The 21,774-nt window shown below is 35.7% G+C and overlaps 1 protein-coding gene across 1 annotated transcript in view; it reads right to left on the reverse strand.

Annotated features, from left to right (window-relative positions):
• CDYL (chromodomain Y like) overlaps positions 1–21,774 on the reverse strand; it is a 157,136-nt gene that overhangs the window by 62,733 nt on the left and 72,629 nt on the right. The window contains exon 2 of the mRNA XM_027839026.1: positions 18,524–19,190. Coding sequence (XP_027694827.1) covers positions 18,524–19,190 — 667 coding nt within the window. The remainder of the gene's footprint in view (positions 1–18,523; positions 19,191–21,774) is intronic.

The raw sequence follows: 21,774 nt of genomic DNA on the forward strand, positions 1-21,774 counted from the left end.
AGTGAGAAAGTGCACCCCTCTGCAGAGAGAGGGGATCAAAGAAAGTGAAAGTGTTACATATACTACTAGATGTAGTTAATGCACTGGCTGGTTTTGTTGAAACATTTTTTCCCCTAACTTTTAAAGGGAGATAATATTTATCAAGTACTTCGCACAATGCCTGGTACATAGTAGTTTGTTTGATATTTAATAAGTACTTGTTCCCATTCTTTTCCTCTTCTCAGATTGATACTAGACTGGATTTCCGGTTAAAAGAAGAGAGAAAGGTGTATTCAGAAATGGAGGATATCAAAACAGAAGTCAATAAGCTTAAAATGAATTGTCAAAGCAACTTAAACGATGGAAAACTACCTGGAAAAATCAAAGGAATATCAAAATTTTAAAAATGTGAGGTAAAAAGGGACTAATGTTTTAATCCCTTATTTTGTCTAGTTAACAATAGTGAAGTGAAGTGTGGGAGGTTTAGTAGATGGCTAATGAAAAGGTGGTACAAAGATGAAGTGGTATATCTGAGGAACTGGGAAAAGGCCAGTTTGACTGGACAAATGGGTATGCAAGATGGCTCTAGTATGTTCAGCTTAAATGTCCAATAGGCATTTGACAATACCAGACTGAAGCTCAGGGGAAAGAAAAGAGGTGTGTGTGTGCACGTGCGCACACACACACGATATTATCTGCATGAAAACAATTAAATTCATGGGAATTGATGAATCAGAGAATGAATAGAAAGAAGAGAGCCAAGAATGTGCATAGTTAGGTGGCATGAGACAGACAATGAATCATCAAATGAGACTGAGAAAGGGTTTTTGGGCACGTAGGAGGAGAATGGTAAAAAAGAAGCCTCACAAAAACCCAGGGAGGAGAGAAGTATCTAGAAGAAAAGGGTGATCAATAGCATCAAATTAGATGCCCAAAAGGACTATGAATGGAAAAAAAGGACAAATCTGGCAACTAACATTTTGGCAATTTGGTGACAGCAGGATGAGGAAAACAATGAAAAAGGAAAGGGAATAAGCGTACCCACACACCCACACAGAGAGAGAGAGAGAGAGTCAGCCATATTTGCTGGGCATTGTGCTAAGTGCTTTTTACCAACATTGTTCTCATATGATCTTCACAACAATCCTAGAAAGTGCTATTATTATCTCCATTTTACAATGAAGAAAACTGAGGCAGACAGAGGTTAAGTAACTTGCCCATGATCATGACAACTTTAAACACAGATCTTCCTGACTCCAGGCATAGCACTGTAGCCATCAGGCCACTAGCAGTCTCTAAATAATGAAGAAGCCAGATTATATGAAGCATTCAAGAGGTACAGTTAAGGAATGTCTGTTGACCTTCAGACTCACATCTTCAACTGCCTCCTAGACATTTTAAAATCTACATGTCCAACAATGAACTCATTATCTTTCCCCTCCCAAATTTCCCTATTATTGTCAAGGGTAGGGCCATCCTCCCAATCCGCCAGGCTTGCAACCTAAATGTCATTCTGAACTCCTCACTTTATCTCACTGCCCTCCTCTCACATAACCAATCTGGTGATACTGCACCTCCATCTCCTTATACCTGAAAAACAGCAATAACCCTGCTGGTTGATTTGCCTGCCAGAAAATCTCTTTCACTTTAGCACATCTTCCATTCAGACAATCAAAATGATTTTTCTAAAGCAGGTCCAAACAAGTCACCTTCCCCTATTAACTCTATAAATGCCAGTGTTTCACTATCATCTCCAGTACTAAATATAAAATCTTCTGCTTGGAGTTCAAATCATATCATAAACTAGCCCAGTATTCTTATACCTTACCGTCCCCACCCTAGCATACTCTTCTTTACAATGACACTGGCCACGCTGTTCCTTTAAACAAGACACACCATCTTCAAACCATGGGCATTTTCACTGGTTACATCCAATGCCTGCAATGTTCTTCCTTCACTTCCTGGCTTCCTTCAAATTCTAGCTAAATCTCCCCCCTTTCAGGAAATTTTCCTTTTCTCCCCCCAGCCAAAGACAAGGTTTATTAGAACATCTGTCATATTGGGCAGACTCTTAAGGAGTCTGAATGTTAGTGAGCTATTGGCTAGATTGTAAGAATCTAAGCACCTTAATGGAGACAAGATGGACGTACATACAGAAAGACTGTGGGAGGGATGTAGGAGTGGCCAATAGTCTGTGGGGACTATGAGGTAACAGAATGCCAGGGACCTGGACCACATGGTCAAGGGAGAATGGAGCCTAGCTAGGATTAAGGGTGAGAAGTGGCAGGGGGCCATAGGGAGGTAAGACAATGGAAGGCCAGGCTAGGATGAAAGGCCAGTTGATGGGATTATAGCCTCAGGTGAAATCCAGAGATGTGGCCGTGTGGGAAAGTCCTGGGTTAGAAACTTTCCTCCTAAATAGATCTTTAAATAAGTACCAAATAAGATAATATTAGTAAAGTGCTTTGCCCAAAATAGGCACGAATAAGTGCTTAATTTTTTTCTAATCTAGAACCTTCTCTTTATTGATTACATGTTGTTTATCGCTATAGAAAGCTTTTTTGTACCTAGTTGTTTGTATACTGTCTTTCCCTAGATTGTAATCTGCTTGAAGGCAGGCACTGTCTTTTGCCATTCTTTGTATTGCTAATGCTTAGCACAGTGACTGGAACAAAGTATCTGCTTACACAATTAAAACTGACAGATTTCTTTCTTTCTTTTTGGCTAGGCAACAGGGTTAAGTGACTTGCCCAGGGTCACACAGCTAGTAAATGTTATGTGTCCAAGGCCGCATTTGAATTCAGGTCCTCCTGAATTCAGGGCAGGTACTCTATCCACCCTGCCACCTGGCTGCCTCTAACTGACTGATTTCTTGAAGATGAAAATTACCTTTCCTCTGCTAAAAATTAAAGTTTAAGAATCTAAATGAGATTGGTCTTAAATGAAGACCAATCCCTCTTAAAAGTGAAGAATTGAAATCCCACCAGTTAACCCTCTAAGTCCTTTAAAAGTTAAGTACATAGGATAGAGGACAAAACTTTGGAATAAATTTCAAAACCGGAGGTGCCCAGCCTTAAAACTAAGTTTGACCTTCCTTCACGAAGACCCCTGAAATGTGGAAAACTAAGAACAGCAGAGGTAAAAGTGAAAAAGGAAAAAAAGGTGAAAAAGAAACCGGGGAAATAACGAATTAGATACAGTCAAATTTTGTACATAAAATTCATTACAAACAGGTGCGATCTACTTTAAGAAAATCCTATGTAAGTTAGAGGAAACACTAGCATGGTAGAATTAGTAGTGCTCACATTATCTTTCTACAGCCCTTTCACTATACTCAAGTGTCATTTAACCTTTAGATAATGTCAAATATAGGAAATTGCTAGCAAGCTTTGCTGAAAGGGTGTCAAACACTGGAAAAAATAGATATAATTACATACAATGTGTGAATCAAAATGAAATTTTAAAGGTATGTCTCTTTAGCACTGGATGAAATTCAAGACCTTTACCTCTTCCTTTAGCTAATAGGGTGAATGAAGAGAAGGCCTCTAATATGGAGGAAAAAAATCATACAAAAACATTGTAGGATATGGCTAGATTCATTTGTCCAAAAAAAAAAAAAAAAAATCCAAGACATATACTCCAATGAGTCATCTTCCCATGAAACCCATACATACAACACATAATTAAAATTATAAGGTACTCTAAAGAATTCAATGTAGCTTTAATAATTTCAACTTGATAATGCTCTTGACCCAAGTATTTTTTTTTAAAAGTGGCTCAAGCTACTGTACACACAGAAGGAAGCTTCGTGGTAATTATAATTAATGACAAATTAACCAGTGATATAGGAACAAAAGATCATAATCTTACAGTGCTTAATAAAAGTGCTAGCAATGTGCATTTTACATGCAGCTTGAAATAAAAGAGGAAAAAATGGAGGCCTAACATAATCCATGTTTTCAAGTTCCTCCACTTTTCCTTTATGTTAACATAACCTAATTTTTCTGATAGAGATTCACTTCTAAATTCTGAAATTTGACTACACCCAACTCAGAAAACTATACTAAGTTTGGGAGCTACAAAGACAAAAATAGAGCAATCTTTATTCTCAATGGGTTAATATTCTACCTGGTAGAAAATAACATTATCTACAATTAAGTAAATACAAACTATATCCACCATAACATCATAGACTCCTAGCCTGATAAGAGCTGGAAGCAACTTCAATAAAGTAATTTCAACAGGGAGAGAATGTTAATGAGGTAGGGGGACTCATCAAAAAGTTAACAAGTGAGCTAAGGGGAGGATGAGCAGGCACCTATTCCTCACATAAGAAGTTGTACAAGGCACTGTGACAGGACACATAATAGGTGACCTTTCTGTAGTGTTTTAAAGGTTTGTGAGGTGCTTCTGCATGTATTATCTCATTTGATCCTTATTTTTATAGATAAGGAAATGCAAGTGCATTTTCCGAGACTTGCTGATTGCAAGGCCTCTTTCCTATGTAGCCATGCAGCCTTGGCATGTCCTAGATCTAGGCTTTGTTTCGAGGGACCCTACACTTCACCAAGTTGTTCCTGTTACTATTAATTTATCATGATTTTCATTGAGAATTCTAATTTAATGCTTATCACTTTCATCAATTATTTTATTATGTTTCAAAAGTACAAAACTTTGGAAGAAGCAATCACCCAAATGCTTATTATGAGTCAAGCACTGTGCTAAGTGGTGGGAACACAGAGAGTTCATGCTGGGGGGGCGGGGGGGCAAGGGGACTGGGGGCGCACAGGAGGGAAGAGGAAAACAATGTGCTTCTGAGGCAATGCCATTATTAAAGCTTTACTTTCTTGTAGGTTTTTAATTCGGGATTCTCTTAGTCCATAGTATTGCTTTATACAAGTTTTTCTTTGCTAGTTTATTTCCTCAGTCTTTCTGCTGTGACTTGTTTTCCTCCCTAAAATGGCAGCTTAAATTCTCACCTTCTGCCTGCTGAAGGTATAAGAGATGTTGGGATGGAAGCTGAATAAGGTCTTAGGTTGGTGGGCAGACCACATGCCCATAAATACAGGACCTGGGACAAAGGCAGGGAGCAGAGGTTAATATGTGGAACCAGTGACCAACAGCAAAAACTTGAGTCAAGTGAATAAACATTTATTAAGTGACGACGAAGTGACTGGTACCGTGCGCTAAGGGCTGGGGACAAAAAGTAAGGCAAATAAACCCAGAAGGTCCTTGTTTGCAATCTGGGCTACCTACCTGCTGATTATTCCCAGACTTCTTCATCTCTGCACTTTTGCTGCGATGTGAAGCCTGTAGTTTGAAGCCTGGAAGGAAGGACCTAAAGTGGAACAAGGGAGTCAATGGCACAAGTATTTTTAAATTTACTGTCGGGATTATACCGGGACAGTTTCATTAGAAGTTTTGGGATTTTTCTTTTAAACTGTATTTGGTTTATTTTTTATGATCTGGAGGAAGTGAGGAGAATTGTATGTGTGGGAATAACCCTTCATTATGACATCTTTCTTGAAATCTCTTCCTCCTAATTTTTAAACTGCACCCATATTCAAAATTTCTAGGCAGATGGGCTGCAAAAGGTATTTTAAAATTCTCTGCATCTTTACATCTTAAATGGGAAATTTCTAACAGTGTTGCATTCTTTAGAAAAGAAAAGCTCAAAAAGACTACTACTCAAACAATGGAGATGAAGACCAAGGCTTTACTATGGCAAAGTGAGAAAATTATTTTTTACCATAATCTTCAGTGTGATTGAAATGAATCACAAAAGCTGCAAATGAAATTGAATAGGAATATCAGACAAGTTCCCAATCAAGCCATCACCAAGTATTTTTTAAAGTACTTAATATATGCCAAGGTACTAGAACAGAAATATAAAAATGAAATAATCTCTGTCCTCAAGAAACTCTAAATTGGGAAAGGACTGTCTGTGCCCTTCTTTATATCACCCAGGTTAACTACAGTGCCTGGTGCACACAGTAGGTTCTTAATAAAGGCTTACTGACTTGACCTGAATGAAGAGGAGGAAGAGACAGAGAAAGCAGGACTAAAAATAAGAAATGGGAATAATAATAATTTAATGGAATACTTAATCTACTAACTCTGGGATCTTTCATGATGACAGAACAAGCTAAACAAGATACCCTTGAAGTTCACAGGAAATCTGAGGTTATTTAGTCTAACCTGCTTCTAAATACCCCAAAATAGCATCAGCTTGAAATCTCTAGTGAGTGTTTGCCCCCAAGAGCTACTTTTTCAGATTTCTTTTCCTTACATTGTACTCTGAAATTTGCTTTATTCTGATTTTGAGGCAGAGAATGACAACTGTTATTCTTCTTGTGTATGAAATAACTCAAAATACTTGAATCATTTATTTATAGTAACTTCTCAAATCTTTCCTTCTTCAAAGCAAATTATTCAGATTTTCTACAAGTCTTTGCATAGGGTGATTGTACAGTTCTTCTTACCAACCTGGTTAATGCCCTGCTTAAAATGAATACTCTGACATTAAAACATCAACATCAACAACAAACCCTCCCCCAAAAGAACAGAAACATACTAGACACAGTAGGGTTAGGAAAGGTACAGAGACACTATTCACTCTAAACCCTTTACATTTTAATGTAGGCCAAGACCATGCTATACTTTGATTATCATGCTAATAAACTGCAAATCCAGAGATTCTCTCAGCTATTTTTCATGAGATTTTTTTCAATCACAACTTCTCTCATCTTGTACTCTGATAAACATGCCACCTCTGCTTTCACCAAGTCATTGGTAAAAATATTTAATAGTACAATACCAAGGACATTTTTTAGAGTATTCTGCCAGAGGCTTTCTTCTATAATCCATTAATGATAGTCATTAATGTCAGTTATTCACTCAGGTTCAAAACTACCTGTCATCTATGCCCAAAGGACTATAAAACTATGCATACCCTTTGACCCAGCAATACCACTTCTAGGGCTGAATCCCAAAGAGATCATAAAAACGGGAAAAGGACCGACATCTACAAAAATATTTAAAGCAACTCTTTTTGTGGTGGCAAAGAACTGGTAATTGAAAGGATGCCCATCAACTGGGGAATGGTTGAACAAGTTGTGGTATATGAATATAATGGAATACTATTGTTCTATAAGAAATGATGAGCAGGAACAAAAAAAAAAGAAAGAAAGAAAGAAAAAAGAAATGATGACCAGGCAGACTTCAGAAAAACCTGAAAAACATTGTACACAGTAACAGCCACATTGTACCATGACTAATGATGATAGACTTGGCTCTTCTCAGCAATGCAAGGATCTAAGACAACTCCAAAAGACTCATGATGGAAAATGCTATTCACATGCAGAGAAAGAACTATGAAGTTTGAATGCAAATCAAAGCATACTATTTGCTCTTTTGTTTTGTTTTTTTCTTCTTTCTTGTAGTTCCTCCCATTGGTTCTAATTCTTCTTTACAACATGACTAATGTGAAAATGTTTAATATTAAAAAAAACCCCACAACTACCTGTTATCATTTAGTTTACAGAGAAAAAAATTAATCGAGTAGTAGGTGGGTAAGGAATAGCGAGTTGAATGGATACCCATTTATAGGTTTGCACTGACTTCAAGAAGCAAACTAGAGTACCTTAAATGGCTAGATGGGATATACAGATTTTGGGTCGAGTTGTTTTATCCTAATCTTGGCAGCATTAGAACTATTCTATTTTTAAACAAAGATATATTTTCATCATTATAGGTATAGTTGAAGAAAATATAAGATTTAAAAATGCAGAACCACTGCTATATTTTTTTTAGCATTCCATTTTTTAAATTAATTTACTTTAATATCACTTCCATAAGCTTTTCAGTTTTAAATTTCTCCCCCTCTCTCCTCACCTCCCTCCCCAAGAGGATGCAAAATCTGATATAGGCTATACATATACATTCCTATTAAACATATTTTCATGTTAGTGATGTTGTAAGGAAGAATTAGAACCAATAGGGGGAACCACAAGAAAGAAGAAAAAAACAGCAAATAGTATACTTTGATCTGTATTTTATATATGTTTTAAAAAGACACAAGCAGGCTGATTCCAGCCCAACACCAGGTAAGCTGCCACAACCCTACATCCTCCAACTGCCAATATTGGAGGCCCCAGCACACAAAGCCAGTAACCAGGCCCTAGGCTCCCAACACAAGAAGCTTGGGTCAGTGCCCTCTGCTCCCCAGCAGGTGAGCTCAATCTCAATCTGGAACCTCAAAAGGGAATATGAACTAGTCTAAAGCCCAAAAAGGCTTCTTAGAAGAGCTCAAGGAAGATTTTAAAAGTCAAATGAGAGAGGTAGAAGAAAAAATGGGAAAAGAAATGAGAGGTATGCAAGAGAGAGTCAATAGCTTGGGAAAGGCAGGACAAAAATTAACTGTAGAAAACAAGTCATTAAAAAATACAATTGGCCAAATGGGGAAGGAGGTACAAAATCTAATAGAAGAAAACAATTTGTTGAAAATTATAATTGAGCAAACGGAAGCTAATGAATCTATGAGACAACAAGAATCAGTAGAACAAAAACAAAAGGATGAAAAAATAGGTGAAAATGTAAAATACCTCACTGGTAAAACAACTGACCTAGAAAATCGAGCCAGGAGAGACAATTTAAAAATTATTGGTCTACCTGAAAATCACAATGAAAAAAAGAGCCTGAACTGCCCTGAAGTCCTAGAACCAGAGGGGTAAAATAGCCATAGAAAAAATCCATCAATCACCTCCTGAAAGAGATCCCAAATTGAAAACGCCAAGGAATATAGTAGCCAAATTCCAAAATTACCAGGTCAAAGAGAAAATACTGCAAACAGCCAGAAAGAAACAATTTAAATATCAGGAACCACAGTCAGGATTTACACAGGACCTTGAAGCTTCTACATTAAAAGACCACAAGGCATGCAATATGATATTCCCTAAGGCAAAGGACCTTGAATTACTATCAAGGATCAACTATCCAGCAAAAATAAGCATGATCTTTCAGGGAAGGAGATGAATATTCAGCAAGTCAGGGGACTTCCACACCTTCCTGATAAAAAAGACCAGAGCTCAACAAAAAATCTGATCTTCAAATACAAGAATCAAGAGAGACATAAAAAGATCACTGTATTGCTGCCAAGAGCCAAGTCTGTCAACGTTAGTCATCACATAACGTTGCTGTTACTGTGTACAAAGTTGTCTTGCTTCTACTCAATTCCCTCAGCATCAGTTCATTTTAGGTGTCAGCACCACATTTGTATCATAAAAAATTTTGATATTAAACTAACCCTACATTCACTAGAGACCAAACTGCCAACATTTGCTGGATTATGGAGAAAGCAAGCGTGTTACAGAAAAACATCCACTTCTGCTTCACTGATTTACATGAAAGCCTTTGACTGTGTGGATCACAACAATATGAGGTAAGTTGTCAAGGAGACGGGAGTACTAGGTCATCTTACGTGTCATATGGGGAATCTCTATGCAGGTCAAGAAGCAACAATTAGAACTGAACATGGGATAAGTGGTTGGTTTAATACTGGAAAAGGACTATGACAAAATTGTATATCATCACCTTATTCATTTAACTTATATGCAGAGTACATCATGTGAAAAGCCAGGCTGGACCAATCAAAAGCTGGAATTAAAGTTGCCAGGAGAAATATCAACCACCTTAAATATGCAGATGATATCACTCTGATGGCAGAAAGTGAAAAACAACTAAGAAGCCTCTTAATGAGGGTGAAAGAAGATAGCTGTAAAAGCTAGCTTGAAGCCTAACATAAAAACCCCCAAAAACTAAGATCCTGGCAACTTGTCCCATCATTTCCTAGCAAATAAAAGGGCAAGAAATGGAGGCAGTGCTGGATTTTATATTATTGGCCTCAAAGATAACAGTGACTGCAGCCATAAAATTAAAAGACGCTACTTGTAAGAAAAGCTATGGCAAATCTGGATAGCACATTAAAATCAGAAAAACAGCCTTTCCGACAAAGGTCTGTATAATCAAAGCTATTGTTTTTCCAGTAACAAAGTATGGCTGTGGGAGTTGGACTGATGGAAAGCTGAGCACTGAAGAATTGATGCTTTTGAATTGTGGTACTGGAGAAGACTTTTGAGAGTCCCTTGGACAGCAAGGGGATCAAATCAGTCTATAATTAAAGAAATTAATTCAGACTATTCATTGGAAGGTTAAATATTGAAGATGAAGTTTAAATACTTTGGCCACATAATGAGAAGACAGGACTAATTGGAAAACACTCTAATGTTGGGGAAGATTGAAGGCAAAAGGAGAAGGTGTATGGATATAATGTCATGGAATCAATGAAAATAAACTTGGAAAAGCCCTGACATGCTATGGTGCATGGGGTCATGAAGAGTCAGATATGACTGAATGACTGAACCATAACAGCACATTCCAGATACAAATCCAAGCTATTAACAGCATTATTTTAAATTTTGTTTCTTTGCTAATATTTTATTCATATTGGTCTCTTTAAACAATTTTTTTCCCTCCTCATTGAAATTGTTTCCCCTATTCAATACCTGAATAATTCTCCAAACAATGCTAATATACATGCTATACTATATTATAAACAATATAATTATATAATATGCATGCTATAATACATGCTCTAAGTTCAGAGGAAGGACTTGGTCTTACATAGCCTATGTAAGATGGGAGAATCAAGCTGAACAAAAATATGTTATACTAGGAAAAGACAAGCATGTGGCACTGGGGATATTAACCCAAAGAAGATAATGACAAACTTCCCAGAGAGTAACCCCAAAATTAATAGCAATAGCAATAGATGTACATCACCACAACATAATATTTATATATCTCTCTTAGAGGAAAAAATCCCAAATAACAAAAGAGTAACAACTCACACTTATGCTTAATTAAGTATAGTAGACTTCAAATTGCATCCTACAGAACAAAGCAGGTTCACTGAAATCACTGCACTTGATTTGCTTTAATGTGGAATTGGAATAACGTTATGAAAAACATGAAATATCTTCAAAATAGCTTTCTGCTAACACAGTAGTAATGAAATTAAATTGTTAATCTTGGGTAAGAGCGCGCATTTCAGGGAGACTAAGCTTTAAAATTATAAATCTAGGAAAAGGTCACTGGCCTCAATTTGGTAGGCTAATCTCTTCTTTTTTAGAATATCAGGACATTTGCCCACCCTCAGTCTTGTGGATTAGGCAGCTACCTGGCAAGGCAGATAAAGGGCGGAACCTGGAGTCAGGAAGACTCTTCTTCCTTAATTCAAATCTTGCCTCAGACCATTATTAGCTGTGTGACCCTGGGCAAGTGACTTAACCCTGTTTGCCTCAGTTTCCTCATCTGTAAAACGAGCTTCAGAAGGACATGGCAAATCACTCCAGTATCTTTGAGGGGAAAAAAAAAATCCAAATGGGGTCATGAAGAGTTGGACCTAACTAAAACAACTCAACAACAAATTTTGTGGATTGATCCCATTTTCCATGATCTCTCTAATACCACGGGGTCAGTGTCTTGATTTCATCAAGGACAGCTAGATGTTCCTTTGTAGTTGCCCTGTTTAGTGTTATCAAATAATCAGTGATTCATTTTTGTTCTGAGATTTTCTTTGCAAAAAATCCATTCCCTTTGTAGAGAAAACAGAAACCAGTGAAAACTGATCATCACTGACATCTCTCTGTCATCAGCTCTCATCATCCCATCTATTTCATGAAAAAGTTCCCAACTGTTCTTTGATGTCCCTTTTTCTCCCAACATAGATAAAAAAACAAACCGAAAAAAACAAATTTGAATTGTGGTACTGGAGAAGACTTTTGAGAGTCCCTTGGACAGCAAGGAGATCAAATCAGTCTATAATTAAAGAAATTAATTCAGACTATTCATTGGAAGGTTAAATATTGAAGATGAAGTTTAAATACTTTGGCCACATAATGAGAAGACAGGACTAATTGGAAAACACTTTAATGTTGGGAAAGATTGAAGGCAAAAGGAGAAGGTGTATGGATAAATAGTGCCATAGTTCATTTCTGGTGTAAGTTTATTTTGTTTTACCAAAGCCATGGTCCTCTATTTACCTTTCGTCACCCGGCCTTGCCTCAATTTTGTGTATATTTCTTTTTAATTCTGCACTGGTTTTTTGAGTTCCCTTTGTATTCATATTGATCTCTTCAGACCATTTTTTTCCTCCTCATTGAAACTGTTTCCCTTTGTGTCTTTCTTGAGCATCCTCCACCTCTCCTAAGCTAACTTACCTTGAGCCATTTTAGTTGGTGTGACTATTTTGAATGCTTTGAAATCTATTTTCCTAAAGTCTAGGGTACAAACCAGATTTCCATGTGTCTCAATTATCACAAAATTGAGATTGTAATTAATGGTCATGTTAGGAGCCAATAAGCTTTGGAACACAAAATCAAACAACGTTCTCAGACTCTGAGCTAACTCAGCATCTCCTCTTCCTTACCACCCATGTTGCTGGCAACTAAGAGACACAAGGACAAAACCCACGCTTACCAAAAAACCCACCCTCACAAACCTTTTTCCCACTTTCACTCTTTCTAGTGCTTTAGAGATGTTGACTCCAAGATATGGAAATTTGCCCTGACTACTGAAAACACAGCCAGGTTGTCTAGAGCCCCTCAGAAGCAAAAGCTAGTGGAAAGGACACAACCCTGTAGGGCCAAGTGCTATGTAGTTCTGAATTGCTGGTTCTGGGGCAACCAACCCTATAGCACCAGTGCTGTAAAGCTCCAAAATGCAACGGACAGGCCAAAGAAATAGGAAATAGAGGGAGCAGGACAGGAAAGCAGAACAGGAAAAATGTATGCGGAGGGCTATGAAATACTCCACTAAAACTGAGGGAAAGAGCAGAGCATTCAGCTGGGGCCAGTTCTGACCACCCAAAAGTCTCCTGGCCCAGAAATCCAGGCTGGTGAACTATAAATTGCCTAGCATGGAAGGAGGCTGTGATGCTTTGATACTCAGCACTCAGTGGAATTGCTATCAGAGGAGAATGAGTCAAAATGTGAACAGTAGGGGATAATAAATAAAAGACTAAATAACTGACAAGGAAAACATCAACAGCACAATCTAGTAAATAAATTCAAGTCTCTATGAAAAAATATTGCAAAAGAAGAGGAAAGGATTCAACACTTGATGAGACAGGACACTGATGAATTAGAGAAGAACCTGGAACTAGAAAATGCTGTTCCTGAGTGACCTGCACAGCAAAAACCAATGGGCAGAATAAAAAAGGAGCAATCTGCATCAGCGGAGGAGGGAGGAGAGAGAAAATATACACTGATAAGTTAGAACCTTTTCGAAAAGATACAAGAATAAGGAATGGATGCCTACTCTTCACACTACTATTTGACACAATTCTAGACATGTTAGCAAAACCAATAATATAAGAGAAAGAAATTAAAAGAATAAAGATAGATAAAGACCACATAAAACTATCCCTGTCTGCTGATATAATGGTTTACTTGGAAAATCCAAGGAATAAACAAGTATACTAACTGAGACAGGAAGACCTGGATTCAAATTGAGTCTTAGATATTTACTAGCCAGGTGATCCTGGGCAAGTCTCCGTTTCCCTCAGTTTCCTAATCTAAAAAATGGGCATGATAATAGTACCTACCTCCCAGGGCTGTTGTGCGAATCAAATGAGATAATAATTGTAAAACGCTTCACACAGTGCCTATTGCAAAGTAAGTACTATATATGAATGTTAGCTATTATTATTACAGATAATAACTTCGGCTATTTAAGTTCTTTATTTCTTTAAGGAGCACTTTTAAATGTAATATATACAAGGTTTTTATGCACTTTGGGAGGCTGAAACCCAGGTACTTCATGCATTTTGGAGTTATCTGGAATTGAATTTCTTTTTCTATTATTGCTTCTTGTGATTTATTATTATATAGAGATAATATGATTTTGGAGGATTTATTTTGTAGCTTCAAGGTTTGCTATATTATCTATAATAATCTAGAATAATAATAATAGCTAACATTTGCATGCCAACAGAATAAAAATGACAATACTACCAAAATTAATTTATACTTTTAATGCTATACCAAGAGGATACTTTAATAAACATGATAAAATAACAAGATTCACTTGGAAAAACAAAAGACAGACAAAGGGGAATGGCACTTCAAGACCGCAAACTATGATGTAAAGGAGCAATCATCAAACTATCTGGTATTGTTTTAAAGAGTAGAAACATAGAGTAATAGAAAAGATTAGACAAAGGAAATTCAGAAACAATAGAAACTCAAAAACCCAGTCTTTAAAGTGGAAAACATAAATTACTTAGGGAAAAAAAAAAACACTCTACATTTGATAAAAACTGGGAAAACTTGAAAGCAATCTGGTAGAAATTAGACTTAGATCAACACTTCACACCATTTCCCACAATATACTCTAAATGGATATGTAACCTTAATGTTAAAGATCATACTATTGAAAAAAGAAGAGGAGATCATATACCTCTCTCAGCTATGGGTAGGAGATGTATTCTTAAAAAACAAAAGATACAGGCAATAACAAAAGATAAAATAGATAACTTTGAAATTTAAAAGTCTTGTTTATTTGAAATTTAAAAGCTTCTTCAAGGAGAAAATTAATGCACAGAGGATAAGAATGGTCAAATGGGAGAAAAAAATTTCTATCAAATTTCTCTGACAAAGGTTTGGCTAAGAGGCTGAAAGCCATTCCCCAATAGTTAAGTGATTAAAGGATATGAAAAAACAGTTCTCAAAAGAACTACAAAGTATTCACAACAACATGAGAGAAATCCCCAAAATTAAGAGGAATGCATATCAAAACGATCCTGAGATTTTATCATATTACTCTGCAAAATGGAAAAAAAAAAGGATAAAGTAGACAATAGTAAATGTTTGAAGGATTATGGAAGGAGAGGCACACTACTACATTGTTAGTGGAAATATAAAATGGTATGATTATTTTGGAAAGCAATTTGGAATTATGAAAATGAAGTGATCAAAATGCTCATATCCTTTGAACCCAAGACTCCATTATTGGGCTTATATCCAAGGAAAATACTGATAAAAACTTCCCATTTCTTCCAAAATCTTTAGATTTATAAATTTACATCAAATTTATTAAATATTAGTTGTTATTTATATATTACAAACATTTGTTATCGCTGAGAACTAGAAACAAAGTTGATGCCCAAACACTGGGCAATGGCTAAAGAAATAATGGTACATAAAGGGAATGGAATATTATTGTGCTGCAAGAAATAATAAGCATGATGAATTAATATGCATGATGAATACAGAGAAACATGGAATCTATTTGAACTGATACACAGTGAAATAAGCAGAAACAAGAAAAGACATAGTAACAACAATATAAATGGCAAGAACAAAATACCCACAAAAAAATAAGTAAATGTATAAAAATTATGAAGATCAAGCAGGACTCAAATGAAGAGATGTAAGATGACTTCCCTAACCTGTACTGCTTCATGAAAGTAGAAGGTCTACAAATGTTAAACACTGCACATATTTTCAACTTTTTCAATGTAATCATCAATTGCACTGTTTTTTTTCCTCTCTCTAAACAATGCTTTCTCATATTGGATGGTACTTTTTCTGGGAGGGAGATTGGAGACGGACAGACACAGTTTGACTATTTACCTAAGAAAACAGAAAACAGCTATAAAATCTAACTTTTAAAAAAAAGTGAGGAAGAAAAAGGAATTAAAAGAATCTTTTCTTAGAGAGCTAAGGGCACACCTTGCATTGGAAAGGTTGCAATTATTTTATCATTAATATTTACTGCTGAAAGAAACAACAAAGGTAGTAGACAATTGGGGTATTAAGATTTAGAATAACTAGGTTCAAGTCCTCTCTGACACAATTACCTATGACACTGGGAAAGGAACTTAAAACTCTTATTGCACAAAGCAACCTTCAAAGATTGTAAGTTACAAAAACCTGTTGAATTAGATTTTGTTGGAGGGAGTTTACACATGCTTAATACTCCAAGAGATAAAATCATAGCCTTCCCCAGCCCCCATGATGTTATGAAAACATCAAACTGGTTAAGTTTAAAGTCATGAAAGACTGCTAAAGAACCAAAAAGACTGAAATAAGAGTAAGCCTTCCTAAGAATAACAAAACAATGTATTTAGAAAAAAAGAAATCTGTAGAAGTATATCAGTTTGAGGAGAATGCTATGTTTCCATACGGACTACTAAAGCCTAATTCATTGATTACTTTTGCTTGAGTATCCGAATTTCTTATAAGGTAGGGTAGGGTTAATTAAGGAAGGAAGTAAGAATAGGTCACTGGCAAGAGACAATGATGTAAAAGAAAAAAAAAAGTCATGGTTCCAGAAAATAATGAAGGTCATCAGATCCCAGATAATGGTTAACCCCTTTCCTCATTCAAATGAATGAAATCCTGAATTTTCTTCAAATTTCTAAAAGGAAGAGATTTATACTCCCAACACCGGATTCAAAGAAATGATCAACTAAAATTCCTTTTTAACTAAAAATATTAGTGTTATTTAAACTAACTAGCACTAACATTAAAAAAAAAACTTAATGAGGGAATACAGTGTTTTCTGTTCCATAAAATATCATGTAATTAAAATATGCTTATTAAAAAAATACATTTTAACAAATCTGAAAATACCTGTGTATACCAAAATTGATATGTTTAATGGCTTTACATTGTAAATTAGGACCTCTCTATTTTAGATACCTTCAAACACTATTAAAATGTTTGCATCTATACATTTTATATGCATAAGCAATGATTTAAGACTCCTGCTTTTGATGTTTTCCTTATGTATTAATAACTGCTCAGAGAATGGGAGTAAAATGTTGTTTTTCAACACTAAAGAATTTTTAATTGGTACAACATCAACATGATTGGTTTATACACTTAAAATTTCGTAGGCCTATGTAATGGTTTCTTTAGTTTACTAAATCAGAATATCATTGAAAGCAAAAATAGAATTATTGCATATATAACATATATGCACACATATATACAAAATATTAAATCCATGTGACTAACCTGATGAAAGTAAAATAGGCTGCTTGTACAGTACTAATAAAGTAACATTTATTCAAGGATTCAACATTTAAAGAGTTCAGATTCCCTCCAATGTAATCAGATTATCTAATATATTATTTAATTATTATTATGGAATTTTGTAATCGAGTTATAGAGACCAGCTCAGAAATGTTACATGACTGGACTATGGTCACAAAGGCACTATTACATGTGAGCTATGAAGCCAAGTCTTTCTGGCTCCAATTCCAATACTCTCTTGCCTCTTAGTACAAATAATGAACACGAAAAATCATTTACCCCATTTGCTTCAGGCTTTCAAAGTGTATTACAATCCCCAAATGGCACATATTTAAGTAATTATTAATCAATCATAGGGGAGCTAAGCCAAAAACATTTTATCTTTTTTTATGAAAAGAGATTAATTCTTCTTGGGTTCCTTGTGTTGTAACTGAAATATGTTAATGTGCAAGGAACAGTAAAGTCTTTACAACGACTATGACACAATGCCAAAAAATCTAAAGGGTATACCTTTAAAGATGAATTTAAACTAAATTTTCCAAATTTGTACACTTAAATAAATGAAAGTTTAAAATGTGTTCTTTAAAAACTATTTATTTGCCTAAGGCCTGAACAGCCTTAAGCCTAAGGGGCAAGGTTATCTAGTTCCACCATGTCATTTTATATATGAGCAAAATGAGGGACAGAGAAATCAAGTGCTTTGCCCAAGGTTACAGGCACAAAGTGGAAGAGTCAGGACTGAAGTCTAGGTCCTCTTCATTCCAAATTCAGTACTCTTTCCCTGCTTGGCTTATCACATTGCGATTTCCTAACAGAGGGATTATTTTACCTGCTCAAAAATAACAGAAATGCCCCGAGGCACTATAAGGTAAACTTACTTTACTCAAAACTTTACCTTACTCAAAAAGGTAGGTTATTCCAATGGACTAGCATCTAAAGAAACAAGTTGCATCACTATCAATCATCCTTAGGCTTAGGTGACTTGGATAAATTTACATAAACCATCTCTCAGTATCATAGATGTATAATGTCAAGAAATAGGGTGGAGAAGGAAAGACTACTTTAAATCTTGTGATTATCTCCATCACATACTCCTAACATTCAAGGCATTTTGTTTATGACATATTTAGAATATGATATTAAAGTAATTCAAAGTTATGACAGAATATTTTGGAACTGTACACTGAATATCAAGTAAAACAGATATATCTTATGTTTATAATGAAAGCTTAAAATAAATGCCGAGAGTTTTCAGTAATGCTACCTGAAGACAGCAAAAATCTTAAAAACACACAATCCAGCAGCTACCTTTTACTTAAAGGAAGTACAAGCCCACCTCCACCTCCCATATTTACACTCTTTTTTTTTTAATAGGATAGATACTCTTTAAACAGAAGCATAATCTACTGAATGAAGAGCCGAGTATCTCTTTAAGGAACACTTACCTTTCCCATTGATCGCTAATCCCGGGGCAATTGTGGCTGTCACAGGGACAGGCAGCTGAGGCACTAATGGGTGTATTCTTGGCCTGCTTCCCATTCTAGCTCTTTCTGCACCAGGACCCAATAAAGCTCCAACTGGTTTTTCTGCTGCCACTTCAGGGGCCACAGAATCTTCTTGATCTTGTTCAATATGATCCAATTTGTCCGGGCTTTCATTCTGAAAGCCATCTACTGCTGTCCTACTCTTAATAGGACTCTTGGGGACCAGAATTTTAATACCAGATTTTGCAAGGTCCATATTTTTTCGGGTTGAGAGAGATGGTGATGTGTTTTTCCTAAACTTCTGGCTGGCATTAAATAATTGATTATTTTTTGAATCGTGGTCTTTCCCAATAACAAGTGATTTGGGAGCTGTTTTTGAAAAACTGCTATTGGTAGATCTGGAAATCTGTTTCCTAGCGTTGTTTGGAGAGGTCCTATTTGTTCTGGTTAATGTGCTTTCCTTTTGTTTTTCGTTGTGACGCCTGTTAAAGTCATGTATATATTCCTCACAATTCACAAGATGCTGTTCAGGTTCCCAAGTGTCATCTTCGCTGTCATAGCCTTTCCATCGAACCAAATATTCTGTTTTTCCTTTCTTGTTTTTCCTCTTGTCAACAATTCTTTCTACCTATTAAGAAAAAAGGAAAGTTGAAGATATTATATTGGGTCTATGTGAAAATGTGAGGTTTAATAATAAAAAAAAACCTCAAGAACAAACGAGAAAACAAAGTTTCCCTGAAAATAAAAGGGCAACTGTCCAAAGTTTTTAAGCCATTTCCTTTAAATCTCAACAACCTAAGCACTATAGGTTTTTTCCACAGCATAAAAGCAAGTGAACTAGCCAGACTTTTTGTCGCTTTTTCTTCAAGCTAAGGTGCTATTACATATACATATTGTTTTGCCTCTATATATTCTATTATATGTAAAGGTTATGCAACAGATTTGATCCATTGTCACCTTGGATCTGAATGAGTAATGGGATGAACAGAGTGATCCATACTCACCACCTTTGTGACCCATTAAGAACATGCATCTGTGGAACAGTTAACTGTGATTAGAGGGTCCAGTCCGCGAATGAGGAACAGAGATTCATTATCTCTGTATGAAGTGACATGGTCATAGAGAAAGAAAACTTATGACCTTGGCTGGCCCTAGTCTAAATGGCCAAATAAAAGGAGGTATTAAGAGTCCTAAAAAAGGACTTCTATTAATTAAAATGGATTAGATTTTTCTCTACATATTTTTGGAATCTTAAATTTTAATTACTTTTGAAGGGGGATGGAAACAGTTCTGAAACTGATTTCATTGATGTAGCAGTGATTCTCAAAGGACATGCCACAATTTTTTACTAGGTGTGTCACAAAATTGACTGTTACTTCAGAGATTTTTAAAAAAAAAGCCCTATAAAATCTGATATATATCTTACTTACCAAGTACATATAATGGCAAAATCATCTTGTTTATTAGGTGTACATTCTAATGTATAGACAGACCTTGAACTCATAAAGAGCTCAACAAAAATGGTTGCTCTTACTGAAGGCAGACAGAGTGAGTCATATGAGAGTCTCCTGACAACTCTCCACAATGTAACCAATTTGAATTTTTAATGGGCCATGATACTTCATTATAAAGAATAAAGCACAAAGATAAAAAAAAATTTGAGAATTACTCATTCAAATTATTAGAAATGAGAAACTCCCTCCACAACTGCATATTGCTAACTTCTGCAACTGCAACTTCTGCAATGTATGATATTTAGAGAATTGCTAGGAGCAGTAAGTAGCTTGTTCTTTGTCATCCAGACAATATGTGACATGGTTGGACTTCAACCTGTCTTCCTGACTGAGGAGGCTCTTTGTTAACTATACTATGCTATTTTTCTCATTACTTTCTACTATGTTATTTTTAAAGACAGTAATTTGTATAAATTAACAGGCACAACACTAAATGAATCAACTCAGCATTTATTAAGTGCCTACTAAGTGCAAAGCACTGATACAAATAGAAAATGGATAAAAACAGAAAAGACAGTTCCTGCTCTCCTGGAGTTCACATTCTAACAGAGGGAGATAACATATATGTAAGGTTTCAGCTACAAGTCAGATGGAAAAGTCCCTGGTCTTTGGGTGTATCAGCAAAGAAATGCCTAATGAGTATCTTTGTCACTCTATCATGAGAACCAATTATGTGCATAGCGTGTTTAATATGAATGCAGTGATAACCTCAGTAATCAAAAGGAAGATATTTTAAAGTTGAAAACTTTAATGAAAAACAAACCCAAAACAAAACAAAAAACAAAGAAACCAAAAAAACAAACAAACAAAAAAAAACCCAAACCCACAAGTCCACCTAAATCTCACTTGCACTCTTTTACCAGCTGTGGTCCCTTATCTCAAATACACTCCTTTAACATTTCTATGCTTACTGAATCCTTCTCTTATACCTAAGACTACCTTGAAACTTTCTGATTGTTCTGGGCTGCTATACTAACGGTCAAATTAAAAAACTCTGCTTACACATTTTCTCTATTAGCCATAGAAGAAAGACTAGGGAATCCTCAGATTTAAAAATATCACCACAAGAACCAATACTGAAACAGTACAAATCTGACATTCTTCATTGTCAAGTCCTCTCATGGTTCATAAATTCAAAGAAACAAGTTACAATAAACTACTCTACCTATCCCTTGTTTACTTTACCTGAGACAATCAGAGTCTATTTACAGGAGGTGCATTATTTTCATTAAACACATACTTTTAAAAACAGTACCCCAAAATTTCCAAGCAAATTCATTTTCTACCATTGCTTTATTATTTTGTTAGAAGAATGAATAAAAGAAGGCTGAAACTGAACACATCAATTTATAGGACCTAAATTTCTCATTATGAATGATCCAGAAAATATGGTGAGCCTTGCAAAAACTGATGCTGAGCAAAGAAAAGCAAAACAATGAGAGGAATATGCACAGTGATAATAAGGTAAAACAAAATAATACGAAGAAGTATCTAATGCAAGTCAGTGCAATCACCAAAGTTTTAAAGAAACAAAACATAATTCCTTCCTTCCTCCTAAAGAAGTGGTGGATTACAAAAGTACAGGATCAACCAATCAACAAGCATTTAAAAGTGTTCACTAAATCAGCTACTTTGTTAAAGCACTGAGGATACAAAGAAAAAATGAAAAGAGTAGGTACGTGGTCAAAAGCACCAAAT

The sequence above is a fragment of the Vombatus ursinus genome, unplaced genomic scaffold, assembly GCF_900497805.2.
Source record: "Vombatus ursinus unplaced genomic scaffold, bare-nosed wombat genome assembly UNPS02000577.1, whole genome shotgun sequence".
Lineage (NCBI taxonomy): Eukaryota > Metazoa > Chordata > Mammalia > Diprotodontia > Vombatidae > Vombatus > Vombatus ursinus.